The 23,105-nt window shown below is 39.1% G+C and overlaps 1 protein-coding gene across 9 annotated transcripts in view; it reads right to left on the bottom strand.

Annotated features, from left to right (window-relative positions):
* LOC306877376 (E3 ubiquitin-protein ligase MYCBP2) overlaps positions 1–23,105 on the bottom strand; it is a 107,679-nt gene that overhangs the window by 10,612 nt on the left and 73,962 nt on the right. For 4 of the 9 annotated variants that reach the window (XM_079429111.1, XM_079429114.1, XM_079429113.1 and 1 more), the window contains 18 exons: positions 22,332–22,472; positions 17,982–18,203; positions 15,435–15,567; positions 15,121–15,243; positions 8,297–9,913; positions 8,017–8,186; positions 7,670–7,914; positions 7,401–7,568; positions 7,114–7,271; positions 6,357–6,556; positions 6,018–6,167; positions 5,750–5,910; positions 5,366–5,522; positions 5,016–5,240; positions 4,681–4,746; positions 4,279–4,518; positions 4,049–4,138; positions 3,864–3,944 (listed from right to left, as the gene is read on the bottom strand). In XM_079429111.1, coding sequence (XP_079285237.1) covers positions 3,864–3,944; positions 4,049–4,138; positions 4,279–4,518; positions 4,681–4,746; positions 5,016–5,240; positions 5,366–5,522; positions 5,750–5,910; positions 6,018–6,167; positions 6,357–6,556; positions 7,114–7,271; positions 7,401–7,568; positions 7,670–7,914; positions 8,017–8,186; positions 8,297–9,913; positions 15,121–15,243; positions 15,435–15,567; positions 17,982–18,203; positions 22,332–22,472 — 4,347 coding nt within the window. The remainder of the gene's footprint in view (positions 1–3,863; positions 3,945–4,048; positions 4,139–4,278; positions 4,519–4,680; positions 4,747–5,015; positions 5,241–5,365; positions 5,523–5,749; positions 5,911–6,017; positions 6,168–6,356; positions 6,557–7,113; positions 7,272–7,400; positions 7,569–7,669; positions 7,915–8,016; positions 8,187–8,296; positions 9,914–15,120; positions 15,244–15,434; positions 15,568–17,981; positions 18,204–22,331; positions 22,473–23,105) is intronic. The other 5 variants (XM_079429117.1, XM_079429119.1, XM_079429118.1 and 2 more) reach the window with 3 other exon arrangements.

Here is a 23,105-nt window from a genome sequence, read left to right as displayed (position 1 = left end):
GGTCAGAGGACTGGAATGGCCAGCAGAAGCTTGGTTTTGTGCTCAGTGACCCATTTTTGTGTTGTTTTTGAGGTTTGTGTTTGGATTATTGTACGGTTGGAAGATCCAAACATGGCCCATTATAAGATTTCTAATAGAATCAGTCACTTATTGATTTTTTATCTGTTGGTATTTGATAGAATCCATGATGCCATGTGTCTGAACAAGATGTCCAGGACCTCCAGCAGAAATATAGGCCCACAACATCACAAATACAGCAGTATATTTCATTGTACACATGGGGTACTTTTTATCCCTGTGTTCACCAAACCCATCTTGAGTGTTTGCTGCTAAAAAGCTCATTTTTTAGTTTCATCTGACCATAGAAGCCAGTCCCATTTGAAGTTCCAGTCGTGTCTGATAACTGAATATGCTGGAGTTTGTTTTTGGATGAGCTAGGATAATTTTTCTTGAAACCCTCCCAAACAACATGTGGTGATGTAGGGGCTGTTTGACAATTTTTTTTAAGGTTTTCTGACCCCGAGACTCAACTATTTTCTGCAATTCTCCAGCTGTGATCCTTGAAGAGTCTTTAGCCACTCAAACTCTCCTTCTCACCGTGCATTAGGACGATATAGACACACGTCCTCTTCCAGGCAGTTTCATTACATTTTCTGTTGATTGGAAATTCTTAATTATTGCCCTGATGGTGGAAATGGGGATTTTCACTGCTCTAGCTCTTTTCTTAAAGCCACTTCACTAATTTGTGAAGCTCAATTATCTTTTGCTGCACATCAGAAATACATTCTTTGTTTTTTCTCATTGTGATGGATGATTAAGGGAATTTGGGCTTTGTTTTCCCTCCTATTTATATTTCTGTGAAACAGGAAGCCATGGCTGGATAATTTCATGTTCATAATCACCCTAGAGTGCTCAAAATTGTGAATATGAATGGGAGTATACTTCAGAGATATTTTACTCTTAAGAATTTCTAGGGGTGCCAATAATTGTGTCCAACGTGTGTTTGAGAAAAACATTTATTTCATAATGATATTTCCCCCCATTTTAAATTCTTATTATCCAATGAAAGGTTAGCTTTTTGTGAATTTTTTAAATAAAAGATCAAAAGGATTAACAGAGCAGGTTAATTTTCACAGTCTTCTTTGATCATATTTACCAAGGGTTCCAATAATTCTAACCACAACTGTAAGTAATGGATGTAGAACGCTATACAAATGCATCATATACAAATACTCTTCCTCACATGAGACAGGATATTGGACTCACAATCTGCTTAAAGAGATAGTTCACCCAAAAATGAAAATTCTGTCATTAATTACTCACCCTCATGTCGTTCCAAACCCGTAAGACCTTCGTTCATCTTCAGAACACAAATTAAGATATTTTTGATAAAATCTGAGAGCTCTCTGACCTTCAATAGACAGCAATGCTACTGCAATGTTCCCAGGTCCAGAAACGTAGCAAGGACATCGGTAAAATAGTCCATGTGTCCAACAATTCTTCTCCTTAAGTTACTGTCTTCTGCCATTTTGGAGAGTACCCCAGAATGTAATCGTGCGCTTTCGCTGAACGTAAACAACGCTGATTATGTTCATTACGTTCTGGGGTACTCTCCAAAATGGCAGAAGACGGTAACTCGGGGAGAAAAATTGTTTAATAAATTATGTTATTATGGTTTTCTTTACGCACAAAAATATTTAGTAGCTTCGTAAAATTACAGTTGAACCACTGATGTCATATGGATTATTTTACCGATGTCCTTGCTACATTTCTGGACCTGGGAACATTGCATTCTATGGAGGGTCAGAGAGCTCTCAGATTTGATCAAAAATAACTTAATTTGTGTTCCGATGATGAACGAAGTTCTTAGTGGCCATTCACAGAGAACGCGTCTTTGCGTTTAAAAACACAAAGGAATGGTTTAAAAAAAAAAAAACGCAGCGTAGAACGCAAAGGTCTTGAGACGTGCTTTTGAGACGTGATGCAATAATGACAATTATATTCAGTGACGGAGATATTTCTCTTCAAGCTCTTTTTTTAAAGGAACAAGTTGTGATAGTCACTTGAAGAAATGTCATATAATTCAGGGTATCCGGACACAGCCACTATGAGCGCCTCCTCCGCCATGTTGCCGTCAAATAAAACCATTGTCATGCCAACTTGCTACTGTAAACAGAAGCTGGCAACGTTTGCCCCACCTCCGTGTTCTTCTGATTGGTCCATTGCTTTGGAACTGACATTGATGAGCGGCGCTGCGTGTAAAATTTAAATTCTTTGAACTTGACACAGAGTTTTAAAAACATGGCGCTAATGTGCGAGGCGCAGCAAAAGACGCGAGCGTAATGGTCATGCACTTCCGTCAAAAGTGTGTTTACATAGAAAAAACAATGGAAAAGTAGCGCATTGGAATGAAAAAACGCATTCTGTGTGAATGGCCCCTTACGGGTTTGGAACGACATGAGGGTGAGTAATTAATGACAGAATTTTCATTTTTGGGTGAACTAACCCTTTAAGTCTGATGTCAAGCGTCACTGTTTCTGGCTCAAACTGCTCTACCAGATCCCAAAAGCAACAAATGATGCTAATATAGACTCACGGTGTGATGTAATGATACTGAAAATCATAATCATAACCTTTATCTCAAAGAAATATCAGGTGCTCTGACAGGTGTTTTTTTATTTTTAATCTTAGCCTAAATATGTGCTATAAACAAAAAAATGCTATTTGATACAATACAACTTAAGCGGAATAATTAGGTGTTAAACAGCCTTTGACTATTTCCAAAAAAATACAAACATCATTGTAGAGTTATGCGTATGCAAATTTTAATCAAATTTGAGCTTGTGTTAAAATATTTGAACTTTTGCGACTAGACCATATGTGACTGCTCAAATAAAAAAATATGAGCACGAGGTAAGACTTGTCAAAATGTTAAACATTAAAAATTGTTTCTGTAAAATGGTTGGTTATGAATATATATGTCCTATACAATTAAATTATAGTTATACAATATTAGAATTAACCCTAATATTTAACTTACTATGCTTTTTTCCCCCAAACATACTGGTGTCCATGTATTTTGTGTATTCATACATTAATTATTCATTCATTTTACCATTGAAAATAATAACCTAATAATTCCACTGCATGGTACGGCACGGTACGGTTCAGTACGGCTCACTTTTGGGGGGTTTTCCACTGAGTACGGTACCTGGTACTTTTTTTAGTACCACCTCGGCCGAGGTTCCAAGCGAACCGTACCGTTACCAAAACGTGACGTGTAAACGCTGCTGATCACTGATTGGTTGGAAAAATCACTGCCTGCGTCATTGAACTTGCGGCACAAGACACAACAGACCCGCTAGATTTAAATCAGCACAGCCAGCGAGGGATCGAATGCAACTGTTTTGAATGAGCGCACCTTTCTTTTAAAAATTATCTTTTGTTTCGTTGTGTGTTGAGGAAGTACAGACTGTCTTCTCGTTGATAGCCGAGGAGCGGATCCAGCGAGAGCGGGATGGAATGAAAAAGTTTTTCAGGAGTCACGGCAGTAGAGGCAGCGCAACTATAACGACACGTGAATAATCCTGCCCACTCTAAAGCGGTACTAAACTGCAGTGGAAACGCAAACAGAGCCGAACTGAGCCGTGCCGTGCCAAGTCGTACCACGCAGTGGAAAAGCGCCAATATTGGTTAAACAACCCATTTTTACTAAAACAGAACTACTTTTGCTGATTTTTTGTAATTCATTCAATTATACATTTATAATCAACACTTCTATCACATTTTATGCCATCTTGGATGGATTTTTAGGCAGATCGCTTGGTTTTAGAGAAAGCCGAGAGTAGTTTTGATGGTGTTACCTGTTTCTGAAGGTTGGTCAGTTTGCTCCTGCTGAAAATAATGCCAACCATGTGCTCCTTCAAGTCTGCATCAGATGGAGCCTGAAGACGAAACATTTGTAACATAATTTAACAACTTCATCTTATGCTTCAGCACTTGATATAGTTATAACGAGCCACCAAACACAACAGATGCTGGTACTGACCTTGTCTTCACCCTCAGGTGAGGAGAGCAGGTTCTTCTCTTCTTGTTCTGGTGTTGGTTCTGCATCCCCACAAATTAGTTTTCCGAACACCTTCACAAACACATAAACATGACTTATGACGATATCTGTGAACGAGTGTTTTACACTTGCAGAATTGAATGTACAGTAGTACTGCAACCGTACTGCAGTTTGTGCCTTCGTGACCTGTTTGAGAAGGTTTTTGGCCTCACCTGTGATGTAATGAGGCGGAAGACGCGCAGTGTCTCAGCCTCGCAGTTCTTCTGCTGAGTTACACTGGCTGATATCTGCCCAGCAATCTTGATGCTCTCACCCTCCTTCCAGCCAAGCATTTTGACCTGCCGTACCCTAAGCGTGTTCTCAGGACCCTTAAGCTCGATCTTGATCACGTGGTGGTCTCCTCCAGGCAGCTCACTGGTCACCCAGCCCATGTGCCTTGAGTCTAAGTCAATCTGAGACAACAACAAGTCTATTCAGTGAAACAAGCCTTTTTCAAACTGACTTAATGTCATGTGCAGAAGTATAGATCATCAGAGGATGCGTTAACAGAACTTTTTCTGTCATTTACCAAATGTAAAACGGTTCACAGATAATCTCTGTCATTTAAGTCCCACCTGTTTGATTCTGCAGAGATCTTCCACAGCCTTCCCACAAAGGAATATCATTGACGTGACTTTATTCTGCCAGAACACAAAGCACAGGTTATATAAATTACTAGATGTTTAAAGATACATGTATAAACGATATTACAAAATAATCAATTCAAACTAGAAAAATGTGACAAAATGTCATATCTGAAGGTTTGAATGTTATATAGGTCTTATGCACTTTGAACACTTCATAAAATCTATACAGAATTGCCAGTTGGCCAACATAGAGAGCGGTATTAATATACTGACTGGGAAAGAACAGACAGAAAAACTGAAAGAACAATAGTTCACAAACTCACTCCAATGTCACGAGAGTTGTCGACATGGACAGAGACATATGACGCATTGATGCCTTTGACACAGCTGATAGTGATGCTCTTTGTTTTGTTCTTATCTTCATCTCCAGACTCCCAGAACGTCTCAGTGGAGCCATCAGTCAGGCTGCCAATCATGGCTGGTCGGCTGGACGTTTTAATGTCTACCACGCTGGTCAGATCTTTCAGACAGGTCACCACACAAAGTTCCTGCAATACATGTAAAATACCTTCATTGCGATTTAAGCTAATTTAGATACAAGCTTCTGCCAAATGAATAAATCTAAAGGCAACAGGAAAGATAGTCTTTGCTGTCAATCAACGCAGTTTCCCACCTGACTAATCGCTTCATATCCCGACTGTACGCTGATATTAAAACTCTCCTCACTGTCCCCGTCATCTGATTTGGACAGGATGTTGTTGATGTGGTGAAATACGTTACTCTGGTGCAGGAACTGATGATCTGATTGTTTGAATTTAAGACTCCAACACCTAGTGAAACAGGCAAACAAATACTAGATTTGAAGACAATGTTAGTTGAGATTGCATTAGCAGAATTTGCCATCACAATGCCATCATTTATCAAGATTCAAGAGTTTTATTCGTCACATACACAATTATACAGAGTATAACCAGCAGTGAAATGTAGGTATCATCCCTTTTTTTAGCACATTTACAGGTGGTTGCAAATGGTGTCTCTATTAACAGGCAAAAGATACCTGAGGGCCATCTGCTGAAGTGAGCTTCCACTGGGAAGTGACATCATGAGGTCAGAGATGGTCTGGAGAAGACGGTGGAAGGTGTGGGGCAGCGGGTGAGCCGCTTCTCCTGCGATGATAATGTCAGAAAGGGGGTGCTCACATACACCTAAATCCTTCTCCTGTGAGAACAAGAGGAAAAACATCCTGTTTCAGAAAAACCTCTGTTCATCTTAAGTGAACAGTGACTTCTTAATAAACCATTAGCAGTGTTATCGTAAGGCCACACCTGCTCGAGGTTCTCCTTGTTCCCTTTGTTCTCTTCATCCTCCTCTTCTTCAGTCTCGAAGGGAGATGGAGTCAGAGACGCCACAAAGTGCCACAGGATATCATGGAGGGAGGTGGTCTGGGTAACATTACACAGCAGCCAATTAAAAGCCTGAAAAGGAAATGCAGAACAAAAGGTTTGTTAAGAGTTCCCAGAACTTCGGACTAAATTTTTCCAGTCAATTGAGATAACTGGATAAGGATTTTAATACATATTTTTTTTTTACATGGATTTTAATACAGTGACTGCATAATACAATTTAGGACAGGAAGAGGAGGACTGAAAGTCAATGTCGCTGACCTCCATGGCAAACACCCTGCAGGCTGATTTGCGGAGTGCATGCTTCATAGCCACCTCCAGGCCCTCTAGGTCATGATGCTGGATAACAAATGCCAGCACAGGCCACTGGAAGTTTCTTTCACCCTTGCTGAGAGAGCCATGGGCTGAGATCAGTCGAGACAACTCAGGAGAAGGATGACGAAGTAGTGATGACCCAACTTCTGTAGAGAACAGCAGAAATTAACTCACATCTATAATGTTTACCTTAGCATTTTAAGTTATCACAATAACAATATTTTAGCAGTGAACAAAAAACTAACATTTTTAAAATCAATCCAGTATTAATATTTACAAATTAAATAAAAAGAGGCATCTAGCATTTCTGGTCAACTATTGCTTTTCCTAAATGCAAAGTTTACATTAATCGATTCCAAACTCTGCTATGATGATTTGAAGACTAAAACATTGGTAAAAGGTATAGGTAAATATTGCTATGCATCATTATATTGGTGCATACAAGCCATTTTATTATGTAGGTTAAACCGTAAAACATGGCTCTTATGACACCAAGTTCATGGGTTCAAATCCCAGAGGCTGAAAGAACTGCTAAAATGTATACAATCAATACAATGCAAGTTGGATAAAAGCACCAGGCAAATGCAAATTATAGCAGCACACCTGATGTAAACATTCTAAGACATCACTCTCTGTCATAATGGTAATTAGCTGAATTAATTAGACATTTGTAACTGTGCTGTACTAAGTGACACAACATTACCTGCATCCCCGCTGTGTACCCTGCGTCTCGGCACTGCTTTGACCCGTGCTGGGGAGGCTGAGTGCTGCTTATCATACTCGGAGGCCACTACTGAATATGAGCGCTGGAAAACTGTCCGCTTGGCTGTGTCACTGTCTGTGATTGGACTTGTCTCCAAACTAAGGGTATAAAGTCAAATAAAGAAGTCATACAGAGATAATAAGCACACAAAAATGGCTAAATGTTCATAGGAACCAGTATTAGAGCATGGTGCTTTGGGAGATACATGTAAGAGTTTGTTACAGTACCTTGGGGGCATGGACTTCATGTTACTTCCTGGCTCTTCAAAAACATTGGGGCAGGCATCAGGAGTGACTGAAATATAAGGAGCAGGGACTGACGTAGAACGCAGGTAACGCATCTCATCCTGAAACAAGTTGTCATCTTGATAGGCGCTAAAGTTCTCAGTGTGTTGGCTGCAAAAAGGACATTGAGAAAGACTCAATGAGATACTCAATGCACTGAATTACTACAGCAATGCTGCCCGTCATCATGGTGATCAACACAAGGTATTTACCGCGCTAGGGTTTGCAGATAGAGGCAGCCCATCTTGTTGGGTAGTTCCTCAGACACTCCCTCTTTGAGGCTGGGCAGATGTGCGTGGAAGGGTTTAGGTGGGTGATGGCAAAGTAGACTTGGCTCAGCGGCGCTACTCAGAGACAGCAGGAACAGTGCATTGGCACGGATCACCTGGTGAGCCTCCATCGAGGGCAGAGCCCGTGGGGTTTTCACCTGGAGAGGTTTCTTCCTTGACTGCTTAACCTAATCCAAGAACCACAGGGTTGAACCCAAGAAAGAATTATGCAATGTTTTAGACATCTACAAATATTATGAATTCCCCTACATTGGTCATGACAGGTATACCTTTTCTCTGGCAGCTGTTTGTTTTTCTCTCAGGTACTTTTCTCTACAGCGATCACACACCAAGTACCAGGTGCTTCCTCCAATCCCACCATCTCCACAGTTACCAGCCCAGCCTCCACAAAAGTGACCAATACTGTTATAGCCCTGACCTCCAGCATACCGACCACAGCCTGAAAGAACACAATACAGAAAAGTGATGATATACTCCATATATTGTCTTTATATGCACTCTGAACAAAACAGAATGGAGTAAGACGGCACTGAATTGACGGCACTGTACCTGGGTGGGCCTGTCTCATGTGGTACGTAACAGGATATGGGTGAGACTCTCCACACAGCTCACAGATGGTATCCTTCTCTGGGCCTCCCATAGCTAACTGAGCCATCTCCCCAAAGAGGTTCCCCCTGGGGCGAACCTCGGCTTTCTCCTTTTTCTTCTTCTCTTTCTTGGTCTTCTTGCCGTCCTTTTCATTCTCCTTCTTTTTAAGGATAGCACTGGACCCTGGACTCGGGAAGATCATATTTTGTGTAGCCGCTTTTATGGTAGCCATGGATATGTCCTCCCAGAAGGCTACTAGGTGCTGGAGGGTGAGAGGCAAGATGGACTTAGACCTCACGGAGGAGTGGCTGGTCATCTCATAGGAGACTGCCTCACTTTTTCCATCCTCGCACTTCTCGGGCAAGGGTGGCTCTTTCAGCATGGACAGAACCTTGTTCTTGTTGATGCTACCCATCTTGGAAATGTCTGGGCCATGTGGTGATATGTTGAACATGTTGAGGGCCGAGGAGATCTCCAGAGAGTGACGGTTCTTCAATTTGCTCTCCTTCTCTTCAAAACCCTGCTGGCAGCTGAGAGAATTACGGATAGGTGCATGTTCTTTGGTCAGCTCAGGGTTGAACTTTAGGAAGGAAGAGCATGCCATGGCATCATGTACTATGCCCTCATGCCACAGGAAGGCAGCAAAAACAGCACGAGCACATTCTGCAACAGAAGGCGACATGGCTTGCTTGGCGGGTTCAGTGGGACGCACGTTTTCACCCTTAAAGAGTGGCACAGACTTGTCTTTTTTGGGTCTCACATGCCTGCTGGAGGTTTTACGGCTAACTTTGGGTGAAGAACGACTTTCAAGTTCCTCCTTGACCGGGGCTTTTCCAATACTAAAGTGGACCTTGGAAGAGCCCTCTTCAGCATTGTGCAACTCTGCATTCTCATCATTGGCTTCATCATTGGAAAGCAATGTGCTGGACCTACACACCTCCACCACTTCGCTGTGGAGGTTCTCTTGAACTACATGGGGAGATGGGGCTCGATTTTCTGCATTGCTGCTTCCTCCTTTGCTCTCTTTGGGTGAAATTTTTGGCTTGGGAGATGTAGACCTGCCCCTCAGAGGTTCCATGAGGGGAACCTTCTTCTTTCTGAGCGTGTCAGGGTCTAGCGTATAGGAGTCAGATTTGGATCTCTCACGAGGAGGGTCCAGGTGAGCTTTAGAAGGACTAACTTTAGAGGGCAGGTTCTTATCGTGAGGAGAGGATGAACGTGGAGAACTGTTGCTGGAAGGGCTAGATCTACCCGAACTGAAGGTCTTCTGTTTGGGTGAGGAGGAACGAGAGCCAGGGTTCGGAGACTCAGCCCTAAGGCCCGAGGTTCGGCCATCAGCTTTAAGGGCTTGTAGCGTGTTGTGGTTAGGGGAATGGGAGCGGCTGTGAGAGTCAGACCGCAGTTTGCCGGTGTCTGATTTGAGAATGAGGGCCTCGCTGGCAGACAGACTGTCATTGTTCTTGCTCTTCACTTGGTCAACAGATCGGCTAGAGTGACCTTCCGTTTTGGAGGATCGACTCTCTTGACGATGCTTGCTGCCTGGAGACATAGACCGACTGGCCATGTTATCCCTGTCACCTGCGTATCGTAACACACCAACAGTTACCAATGTGCAACTTATTTGTGCAGGAGGCACTTCACAAAAACTTGTCAGGAATTTCACACAAGTGGGAAAAAATAATAAATTAAAAAAACAAGACAAAAAATCTGAAAATGTAAGGGGAAAATAATTGACAACATAAGAGGAACTTAAGAAACCAAATGTAAAACAACAGAGGTAAAATTTAAAATGACATCTACAAGAATCCACTGAAATCCAAGAATGACCTTAAATTTCAAATTACTGACCAATACTTATTTATATAAGAATTAAGGTATTCATAAGACTTTAAGGTAGCAAATGCATAAATATTGATGCAAATGGAAAGCACCCAGGTCATGGGAAATGTTTTATCAAGCTTGTAAACTTGTCCCCATATATATTCCAAAGCACTACATACTCTGTGTTGCCATGCCTAAGAGGGGAAATAAATGGACTATGGAAGAGAGGATGACATGAAACCCCTCCCTGTAGTGAGTCTCCAGGGTGCTCCCAGGAGAAGACATGCATTACCCACCCTTTTGTCTGAGAACAAGAGATGAGAGAGCGGTGCCAGGGCCGGTCGCACTGCTTTTGTGCACACGCTCACGTGAAGCAAGGCTGCGTGATGAAGCATCTACAGCGGAAAACAGTGGCAAGGAAAATAAGCAAAAAGGCTTGAACCAAGGAAAACCATCAGAGAATGGGAAAGAAAGTGAGAGCCAATGAGCAATGAAGAGTGGAAGAAAGAATGTATGAGGAGAAAAGGACTCTGGCCCTGTTTAGACTTGATATTAACAATAGTAATGGGTGATCTAATCACAAGTGGACAACTGAGATTTGTAGTTTACAACTGGTATTAACATGCAATTCAAATCAAATACTTCGTTTTCAAGGGGAATTTTAAAGATTTTGTGACTACATGTATAACATAAAACATCAGTTGCTATAGCCCCTTTCACACATATAGTCTTTTCTGGTGAATTATTAGTAATTACCATTAGGAGATCATGTGTGAACAGGACCTTTTCAAAAATACCGGTAAATTTGTTCTGGCAATTTACCGGTATGAGAAGACGCAACATTCTCAGTAACATTATGTAACATTACAGAGCAAGACCACCCTGTTACGCCTGTCACTCAGACTTAAAATATGTTGGACAGATAGGGACACTAAAGTGCTTCTACTGGCGTAGGCGAATGAAAACAACTGTGTGGTTTTTTAAGATCATTCTGTTGACTGACATCACAGAATTTATCGGTATTTTGGAGCTAATGTGTGAATGGTCCCTTACTGGTAAAAAGCCAGAACACCATTGCTTGTGTGAATAGCATATTTGTGTATTTAGTGTTAAAATTATTCTGGCCATTTTTCGGTAATGTACCGGGACTGCTGTGTTAAAGGGTCTAATGTTCAAAACAGATGTAATGGATGTGCTCCTGATATAAAGGTTATTTTAGAAAGTATGCATCTTTACGCATCCTCCATAGACACACTGTTCTAATTCTAAGGCAGCATTACAAATATAATTTGTTTGCTTCCAGATATACTTTTGAAGTTTTAATAATCACACCAAATATGATGTTTTAAGTGGAATGCTCCTTATTTTAGTCAAGCTCCTACATTAACTGAACATTTTAAGTTATCTGTGTGATTGCAGAGAAGTTCTATAAAGTCTTGTGCATGCATATGTATGATTTATGTATATGTATGATGAAAAAAAATGTTATACTTACACACGTCCAAACTACACAGGTAGTTTAAAATGAAAAAAAACTTGTTTTGGTGCAATGAAATATTAGCGGGTCATTAGGCAGACAATAGTATTTACACAGCAAGTGCAGTGTTTCTGAATACCTCCAAATTGGCTGACAAAAATGATACACAACCTTGTTAAAGCCCTGCAATTGCTGATCGGATCATCCACGATGGATATTAACACTAAGTGAAAACAGGGCCAGAGGAGCATCTAGGTAAAGGTGTATGAATAGAGAAAAAACAACAAGTAGAAGGACCGACACTGTGAGAGACACAGAAACTGGTAGAAGCAGGCGCAAGACTAAAACAAAACTGGGCATCAACCAGTGCAAGTTAGGGTGGCAGAAGAGTGAGAATAAAATATGAAGAATTGTAATGAATCTGAAATGCAGATTCAGAGTATTCTGGCTGTGGAAAATATCGAGACACTTGCGCCTGAAATATCCAAAAAACCCAAATTCATTTTTCTTATGCAGACATATGCATTGTGGATTACACCGGGGGATGCAATGCTAAAGCACTGCATGGTTTTGATTGCATGGACAGATTCCTGGACCTCTTTGGTAATTATTCAGCTAATGAATGATCAAATTAAGCACAGTACATGTAGCAAGCAAAAAAAAAAAAATTGCAATCGAGTTAACAGAAACACCTGACATGGAACACACACACACACACAGTTAGTAGCTACAATAGAAACACAGAAGAGGAGCTTAAATGTTATTTGACGACTGAAGTTAAAATGAAGCAAGCGGGTGGACACCGACAGAAAAGCAGGGGAAATAAGCCTGAACTGATCTTAACACAACCTATGGGACACTAAACAAATAAGCCCTTAAGACAAGAACAAGCAGCACCTGTGCAAGCAAGCACCGCCTCTACCTTATAGACAGATAGACTTACTCGGAAGCTGTGGATGCGGTTGAGGCTGCTGGGAAAGGGATTGTCCAAACACAAATGGGCTGTGGACAAGGGAAGAGGGAGGTTTGGCAGCTTGCTCAAATATTGAAGGAGTTGGGAGGAAAGGCCCAGACTGAATGGAATTCAGTATGGCACTCAGCCGGTCACCTGCAATGCGGAAGACAATGGGAGTGCTGTAGCTTATATGATCCTTAAAAGGAGCCATACAAAATGCTCGTCAGTTTAGCGCCCCACACAAGCACGCTCACTGGAAGTAATGGGGTGTGTGAGTGGGTCAGCTGAACCAACGTGAGGGGAATAAGGAATGGCCATGGGAGCCATATGTCAGGTTTTCATGAAACCTCATATCTGGAACATCTACAAGGTCACAGATAAAACATTGGCCAATGCTCTGCTTTCATCCCTTTTATAGTGCAACTCATGGAAATTCTGTGGGGGGAGGGGGTTTGTCCAAATTGTATCAAACATTTTAATACTAACCTAACAAGTAGCATGACATTACTGAAAACTAAGATTTTAGTTGAGTTGTTATTAAAGTCAACATGAAAAGACTTCCATAATGCAATGTTTGTCTGACAAGATAGTTATTGAGGGGGGAAAAAACGTAGGGTGGGAACTGATTGGATCACAAAGTATGCATTTCATATGAGAATGGAACATGTATCAGAGTTTTCAGTGAAGACTGTTTAAGGTCAGGTTCACCCTTGAGAACAGGTCATGGTATCCCAATAGATGTATTTATGATAATTCTTAACTTTTTTTGTTAACTGATTACTGCCATAATCTTTATTGTATTATATTAACATTATCAAAGGACTGCATTTTTAATTATTACATTATTTGCAAATATTGGCAGGAATTTAGAAAGATGACCTGGACATCCTGGGTGACACTGGCCGAAAAAGAAAGTCTTTTTAGAGAAAGGAGCAAGATAATACATTTTTAAAAATTAGGAAGACTTCTTTTTTTTTTTTTTTTTGAATATCAAGCAATTTTAAGGTTAATATTGACTTCATGTTGACTTTTAATCAAGTAGCATTTAGTTACGCCAAGGGAATTTTATTCAGACAGACTTAAGTATAAGAGGTGATGAAGGACCCATCAGACAGAGGTCTATGGGTAACGCCACTAAGCAGCGGTGCATGAGAACAGTATGGTGAGAGCCAGTGGACAATAAATGGGTAAGACCCAGCTGCAGCACACAGAGTCTTGCCCATGCACACAATGATGCATTCACACGCCACAGACGACAGCCAAGACACACAGATCACAGCATGCAGAACACAATTACTCTGATTACACTGAGCTGAATTGAGACAAATGATTGTGTTTGCTTATTAATCAGGGGTCATACAGCACTTTAAATAGATAAAATACACTGTTTTGATGTCCACTATTATCCAGGGCTCCATGACGGTTCCAAGACTGTTCCTGTTGTTTGTAATTACTGGACAAGGATTTTAAAATATCATTTATATGTGAACATTACCATTTGGGGGTCAGTAAGATTTTTTGTAATATCTGAATACTTTTATTCAGCAAGGATGCATTAAATTGATTTAAAGTGACAGTACAGACATTTATGATGGTAGAAAAGTTGCTGTTCTTTTGAACACTCCTCAAAGAATCCTGAAAAAAAGCATCAGCGTTTCCATAAAATTATTAAGCAGCACAACTGTTTTAAGCATTAATTAGAAGGATGGCTGCTGAAAATTCACCTTTGTCATCACAAGAATAAATTACATTTGAACTGTATTACAATATAATTACATTTTAAATTGCAATAATCTTAAGTATTATTTTAAATAATTATATTTCACATTACTACAGTTTTACTGTATTTTTGACCACAAGACACTTCTTTTAAAAACATTAAAAACATTACCAATCCCAAACTTTGAACGGTACTGTATGTTTGGCAGAAAAAATGAATTCTGGTCCACTTTTAATTTAATTTCCACTTTAAACCAACAAAGATTTTACTTCAAGAACAAGACAATTTTAAGGAACAAAGGAAATCGCAGTTACAAAAACATGAACATAACAGAAAAATCCTGGATGACTGGCTATTCTACCACAGTTGGATTGGCATCAATTTTGTGAAATAACATTTAAAATCAGGGAATAAACTACCAAGATATATCTAATCAAATATGACATTTAGCAGGAGCATGGTAGGGGTGGGGGATATGACCAAAATCTTTCATTTTAATTCACTGTAACTACATCAAAATATAGTTACACTGCTGGTTATACTCTGTGTAATTGTGTATGTGACAAATAAAAATCTTGAATCTTATTTTTGTTTTAAAATAGTTCTTTCTGATATCAATGCTTAAAAACTGTGCAAACTATATGTAGCACAGCAACATCACGTGCCTGTGAAACTGTATACTGGTATATCGCCCACCCCTAGAGCATGGTATGAAAAAAGATGAACTTTAATCATAAAAACAAAGGTGTAACTGTCACCTAATAATAAATCACTTTTATTTTTTAAAATCTCTCCAGGATCTTTACTCTCACCTTTGTTGTTGATGCCATAGTCGAAGCCCTGAGCTCCCGAGCAGCCCATGCCCCTGTTAAATGCCTGGACTGAGAATGGGCTGGGAGGAGGGGTCTGGGCTCCATGCTCCAAAATCGCTTGCTCTGTTCCAGAGAAACAAAAAGCATTAATAATCATCAATAACTAACAGCCAGCTGAATTTCAACTTGTGGTTTAAGCATGCTCTAGTCTATAACATTACTGGTTTCCTATTTATAGAAACAGTTCACCTAAAAATAAAATGTAACATTAGAAATGTTGCTTTTGCAACTAACTGTACGTGTGTTAGCGTTACCTTCCTCGTGACGCAGGTACTGGATTCCCCCTCTGTCTCGGGCCAGAGACCAGGCCTCCCCCTCATCGCTCTCACAGAACTCCACCACATTGTTCTTATCCAGCTGAACCCAGGTGCCCTCCGAGTTAATCACCTGATACAGACACAGCTTTATTTACCTCCTCTCTCTCTCACACACACACACACACACCTGACACCACATTAATCCAGAGGAGTATGACTGATTAGCAAGCAAAATTCAGTGGAGGCTCTAAAGTAACAGCGCATTTAGAAACGTGAAAAATATATGATGTATCATTCAATTCTCAGGATTTATTCATTGAAACCAGTTCAAACAAAGACACCGTTTTAAATTTGACATGAGAAGAATAGCAGTATTTGTGCAAGTTGGGAGGCTCAGAGACAGCGACTTTAGGAGAACATTTGAGGACAGCATGACACACCACACCCTCTACTGAGACCTCTACATGACCACACATGGAGACCATTCAAATGCCATAAAAGACAGGTGTTTACCAAGATTGTGCGCCATTCAGAATTCCCATTCAATTCCTGAATTTGAATGGAGACAAAACCAGATGCAGAATCGTAATTTGAATTTAAGGAAGTACAATTATAATGAAATAAAATTCAAAGAAAATTAATCTAAATTTAAGGAGTTTTAACAATAAGTTGTAAGTTTGTTTTTTCAACATTGTCTATTCTACAATATCTACATTGTTACCTATAGAATGTATAACACAACATAATATAATATACCAGGGTATCTAGAGTTATAATACAGCATAAAATAACAATATATAACATTAATATATCTACAATATAATTTTATTAGGGGTGTCCCTGACTAAGGATTTTCATAGTCGAATCAGAATTTTCTAATCTTGCCGATAGTCGATGTCACATGTTTGGGGGCGGGGCAAAATACATAACCAAGAGTCAAGTCAGACATTCGACAGTCATCACTGACGTTAACACACAGGGAAAATGTAACGGACGCCTCGCAGATACAAATGGGGTAAATAATGTTTTGATTAAAACATGGTTCACATTAAACGTCAGCGAAACCCTAAGAATTCACAATTTTTTTTACAATAGTGCTCTCAATATAAAGTTATGTAGCCTATATGACAGTAGTTATTAATGTTCTGCATTTCTGTTTTGAGCTGCACGCGCTGAAGATGACCAGTAGAATGAAGCATATGATAGCAGGTTTTTAATCAATGGGATTCAACTCATTTATCTCATATTGAATACGCTTAGTTATTTATACAACATAATGTTAATATTACGATTTATAGGCTATCTGCACAAAATGCCCCGAATGCACAATGTATCTGTGCGGCTCTGAATGAACTCTTTTTGTGGACGCGTTCTTCACGCAACAACATGCAGAAACACAGCAACTACACTCTAAAAATTCAGTGTTTTATTATGATAGTGTTCTCATTATAATGTTATGTATATGACAGTCCCAGTCAGTTATTAATATTCTGCATTGTTGTTTGTCCAGCTCAGATAATACAATAAAAAAAAATCCAGTCTTTCACTCTGAGTCAGTTTGAGTCTTGTTAAAGATTTAAATCCCTGCCGCTCCTCTGTCTGTCACAGATTATGAAAATTAAGTGACTCTTAAATCTATAGGGGTGGTTGGATTTATTAACGCACGTTAAAATATTTATTTAAAGCTTCTTTCTTTTCAGATTCTTATTTACAGCATTTTCATAATAGGCTGTATATCAACTTATTGGGAGAAAACCGGTAGTTCTATGTGAAATCAGACATTTGAGCACCCCCATATAGCCAAAATGGCATGATCCTAACACCTCAATTATGAGATTGGGAGTCGAATCAGGCTCCTCTTATCGAAGCATCGAATTGTCGACTATTCGTGGTCACCCCTAAATATAATATAATAATATATTGACAGTTACTCAAAGTAATGATGTAATTATTTGTGTTCTGTTTCACAACAAAAATGTGCATGTTTAAGTAAATTAATTTCTTAGAATTACATTTGATTAAATTGCTCTTCCTATCATTCCAATTCAAAATCCAGTTCCACATCCTATGGGTCAGAACTAATTCAATTCAAATTCACATTCACAAATTGAAAGGGAGTCTATTCTTAATTCTGAATTTTGCTCAACCCAGGTGTGTACAGAGTAGAAATAATCATATGACTTCAGTTTTTTTTTTTTATTCACAAGCTTCATCTGCCATTATTGTTAATAGGTAATTAGGATTATTTATTAATTGTTGCATCACACAGATTTTCCTACAGAGCATGCCAGATTATTACTGTGCAAAAGCTGAAGCCATGCTTGGTGATTCTTGAAGGGGCTTTAATAATGTGTGCAGAACAACAACACACCCACACCAGAGCCATAGCATGTATGGCCTTTATCAAAAGACGTTACACAAAGGGTTCTCTAATCGTCTAAAGAAAAATGAAGAATTTGTGTTAAAGAAACTGCAGAACTAGCAAGAAATCTGGCTAATTAGTCATTTATTGGCAGCCACAGTAACACAGTTGGGAGTCCATACCTCGCCTACCGCCTTGACTTTGTTCCCCAGAACTAACATTCCAATGGGGATACCTCTAAGGTTTGGGCAGCTTCTGATGTTGTGACCCGAAGGTCCGGTCTTCACTACCTTATAAAGACCCGGTCCGCCACCCTGGCCTGCACTCAGGTCATGTACATTGGCATCATGGGAAGGGTGGCCACTGGTCTCCTTTCCATAATCGTCCAAATTTGACCTGCCCTCCTGCAAAACCAAAGAACACAGTTTAAAAGTAAGTGGTGCATTAGAAAATGTATGTTCTCAAAATATTATAAAATGACACAAATAAGGATGTCCGGTATGAGGAAAAAGAAAAATCTAGTTTAACAGTTAATTCTATTTTCAACAAAGAGATATTATGATTATGGGACAATTGCACAACCTTGACATTTCTGTCCCCTAAAAAAATATATATAAAAATTATTTTTTATTCAAAAATTGAAAATACATTTCATAGAAGCACATTCATGTAAGGTTAATTTATTTTTGAAAATAATGTATATACATAAACTTGCCAATTGTGCTTCTAAATACTAAGAAAATCCTTACAAACATCATCTTATCCTAATTGTGACTTGTAATTAATTGTGGAATGAAGATAATAGTGTGTTCTGCTGACTAATACTATATAGACATGCTGTTCATAAACTGACAAAAATAATTTTGCCTTTGTGAAAAACATGCATTCACATATTTCGCGTTAAGAAATCTTTCAACCAAAAATTTTAATTCTGTCATTATTATTATGCATTGTGTAGTTATTTGTACCATGGAACACAAAAGGAGAATCTTTTCCATATGTGATTGGATTTCATTATCATCAAACATATTTGCATAAATTATTTTTCTGATCTTAACAGATGGGGTCGACTGTCATAAAGAGTGTGTAAAAATTCCTCAAATTAATTCACCTTTTGTGTTTCATGGAAGAAAACAGAATACATATTTAAAAAAAAAAAATGACAAAATGTTTATTTTGTGGGTGAACTATTCCTTCAAATCCTCATGCAACTGACTTTTAATTGGTTTAATTGTGATCTTAGACATGAAAACGCAAAAAGCTTTACCCAAGATTAACATAAATGTAATGTAATGACCATTAGGTTCTTACAACACATTCAAAACGTTACTGGAAACTTTGTGCATACAAGAAAAAGATGGTAAAATATATTTGTTTCACTCCCACAATTTACACAATTAAACATGCAACATGATTATCCAGTACTACATGTAAAAAACACAATCTGAAACGTCTCAAAATCATGAGAAACACTGGTGAAAAGCAAAGCAGCAGCCAAGCTACACACACCTCATCTCACAACTCACCTGAGGAAAACAAGATAAGGTCGTCCAAGACAAAAAGTCGATATCCCTGACTCCTTGGCTAGCGCTAAAGATATTCTGAGCAACAGATTATAAGCAAGTCAAAACACGATCGGAAATGACCTTCAATTAGAAACGCAGATGGCATGGGTTTGTCTTTTTTTGGAAGAGATGGCTTTGTTGTACTGACAGTTTCTTTATGCGTATTTTTTTATTTTCTTCATGAGACAGTAAAAGAAGAATTTGACAGCTGAGAAGAAGGTCTAGCAAACAAAACGATGTTCTGCAGAAGATAGTGACTGCAAATGCTCCAATTACAACAGAATTGAAATCACATCAAAATACGGCAAATGAAAAACAAATCACATGAGAAATATGAAGATTCATAATCTTCCAAAAAAGATTGGTGGTGTGTCATGCTGTTCATACTGGGAGCCTTGATGACATTTTCACATCCAGAGGTTATTATGCTCTCAGAATCACTCGCTTTCAGGCCTTGGGTTAGGACAACGGCTTGTTTCATGGCAGAACCTCATTAAAAGTTGCGGGACCCCGACAGCTAATTTAGTGTGAGGAATTTAAATGGATCAATCACCTTTAAACCAATTGTTGATTTTTTTAAGCTTTACAATCTTTACAATTTCAGATTGGTTATGCAAAGAGATGAAAGTTTTCATTGGGCCGCACTGATGCAGCTCATACGTCTATACTGTCATGACCAGGAAACAGCAAAGCTCTGTACACTGATATTCGTTACCACACAAGAGCTATTTTTCACACCACATATGATGAGTAACAACACAGTAGGGCTGCACAATTAATCGAAGAGATTATGATTACAGCATTTCCTTTAGGTGCACTGCTTTCACCTTGTTTGTGCATTGGAGTCTATAGGCCTGTTTTGGGTTTTATTTCTGTTACGAAAAATAAAGATGAAGAAACATGACCTGACATTCCAAAAAAAGCTGTAGAAGCAAATCAAAAAAAATGTTGCATCGCTCACGTACAATGTAGATCCTAACATACACCGGAATGAGCGATATGCCAAACCTAGAACACTGGAAAACAACTTTTGCACAGAATTTTGCCCTTGAGTTGCAATCTGGAAGAGTTACGGCTAGTTGGAGAAAGTCAAAGTCAGTCTGCAGATTCTGGGACGCAGTAATTGGCCTATTTTGCAGAAAATCTTATAATGGGCATTGCCATTTTTTTTTTTTTTTGCTTCAGAATCAGGTCCTGTTTACACCGGGTATTAAGATACATTTTGGTCGATCAGATCACAACTAGATAAGGCAGACACATTCCCATTCACACCTGGTGTTTTAATCCATCTCTTTTATTCACTTTCAACCACTTTCCTGATTACTTTTAAAGGGAGGGTCAATGGTCGGGTATATGAATGGGCTTTTTCTTATCTATCGATCTAAAACTGCGGAAAAGCCTGAACACTTTACATATAAACATAAAATGAAAAACAATACGGAGAGCAACAGCTTTCCTTTCTGCTCTGATAGCTGCAAAACAACACCGAACAACGTGGGTTTGTGTTTTAATCAAGAATGGTAAGAGATGTGCTTTTTAGATTTTTTCACCTTCAAACCAAACTTCCGATTTCAGACGGCCAAGTTTAAATCCTGTCTGGCTATGCCGGATGCAATATTGGACAGAGTTATATTGCTTTCATGGGTCATGTGTAGGGCTGTAAAATCAATAAATTGCGATTAATCGGTTACAAAATAAAAGTTGGTTTACACAATGTATGTGTTTATGTATATATGTACATGTGTGATTCAAATGTGCTTTCGCTGGCTCCAAGCCAGAGATGGATGCGCTAGTTTTAACCATATATGTTTATTTTAGATTTCAGACATTTAAATATACGCAAGTACTAGCAAACAATACATTTATAGTTTGTAACCGATATCTACTGGAAGCAGCAACAACAATCCATTCAATTTTAGTTTGATTATGTGTTTTATTCATATCAGATACACATTTTGTAGGTAACGATAAAGGCCACTCTACTTTCTCTCCCAGTTCACCAGGCACTTACTTTTAATGTATTTTGCGAGAAACGTCAAATCCAACAGATATTATTCTCTGAATTGCAGCGCAAACTAGCATGATCAACTAACAAGATCATTATAAAGATTTGTAAACAACACACACTTACTTACACGTATTCGAGAATCAGAATATCAGACAGTTGATGACAGTTAAAAAGTTAGTGAATATTTTGAATATTAAAAGAGATACATCTGTAATACAGCACTATTGTGGCTGCGGTGTGTCACGTGCCAAGTATGACAAACACTATGGAAATAATCAGGTGATACTTTCTAAAACAAACTTTTCTTTTGGAAGCGATTAAATCGCGATTCATTGAATTTAAAGCCCTGGTCATGTCGGAAACTACGTTTCTATGCAATTTTGTTGACATCCAGTTTTTCTCTGTAACTGTTTACAAAGTTGGCAAGTGTATGATGCCCAGTGCTTCAAAATCTGTTCAGATTAGTATATTCCAGTCTTTATAATAAACAAGGTGTAGATGTGGTATAAACCGGATTATTTGCTTAACAAGAAACATAATATTTTAATGTGAACACAAATGCAAAATCCACAAAATACCAACTTTGTCATAATCGTGCAGCCCTACAAAACAGTGTGCACGAGTTAGTGTCTTTCAACCAGGAGTTAATAAGACAAGGGACTGGTAACATGCACCCACCCTTAACACTCTCCATCCTGGTCTCCGTGTGATCGTGCCCAAACTAAGCTACACAGTAGCACTAACACATGCATAGTTGGTCTTTGTAAGTAATCGACACAGCATGCTTGTAGACATTTGGGAGTGGGTCATTAGATGCCCATGATTCACTGTAAAAAGAGCTAAACTGAAGAATATCGAATGATCAACCTAAACATGCTGGCAGTTACAAATCCCGTTCCCAAATGAGGAATATGTAGGGGCTCCGGCTAATCTACGAAGGGGGAGGGCCTTTTACTTACGTCGACAGGGACCAGGAGGCTTCTGCCCAGATGCTGGTTAAAAGAGAGGCACCAGGCTTCAGTGTACCCATTCATGTTGGGAACATACTTCTTTAATGTCTCATCATTCAGTCTGAGCCAGACACCATCATCATTGTGGATCTATGGGAAACAAGCAACAGAGCGGAGCCATGCCCTCCTGTAACTGCTAACACGCCTCTCGCACGAGCCTCTGAGGCTGCAGAGCCAATCGCGTTAATGCGCAGCACCAACCAATTGGATTTATAATGGAAGTCCAGTTGAGAGACAATGAGATGCATCATCTACAGAATTTGTATATGCATGTAAATGCTATTGGCGGTTGTCAGCAGGGAACAGGCCCTTTCACGTGACTCAAGTTCAAGCTTCAACATGCTCAGCACGAGAGTCATGCACTACACTGAGCATGTGAAAAGTGCTGCAGTGCCATCGAAAGGGTAACTTCAGCAAGTTTGCCAGTTAACAAGACAGCAGGAAGTTTACACTACCACTCAAAATCTGGACATGAATAGAAAAAATATATATATTTTTATATTCACTTGCGTTTTGCTTACTATGCATTCCCATTTTCCAAGAACTAATTTTAAGTATTAAACACTGATCCAGATTTGATAATATAATATATAAATAATTATTAGACAATGTAATACCATTCAAAAGTCAGTAAGATTTAATAATTAAGAAATTACATTAAGAAAGTAATACTTTTACTTTTAATCAGCAAGAATGTATAAAATTGAACAAAACTGATCAAAC

This window comes from Barbus barbus, assembly GCF_936440315.1.
Source record: "Barbus barbus genome assembly, chromosome: 11".
In the NCBI taxonomy this organism is placed as follows: Eukaryota; Metazoa; Chordata; class Actinopteri; order Cypriniformes; family Cyprinidae; genus Barbus; species Barbus barbus.
The sequence above is the reverse complement of the archived record's forward strand: the minus strand, read 5'-3'. Positions and strand labels throughout refer to the sequence as shown.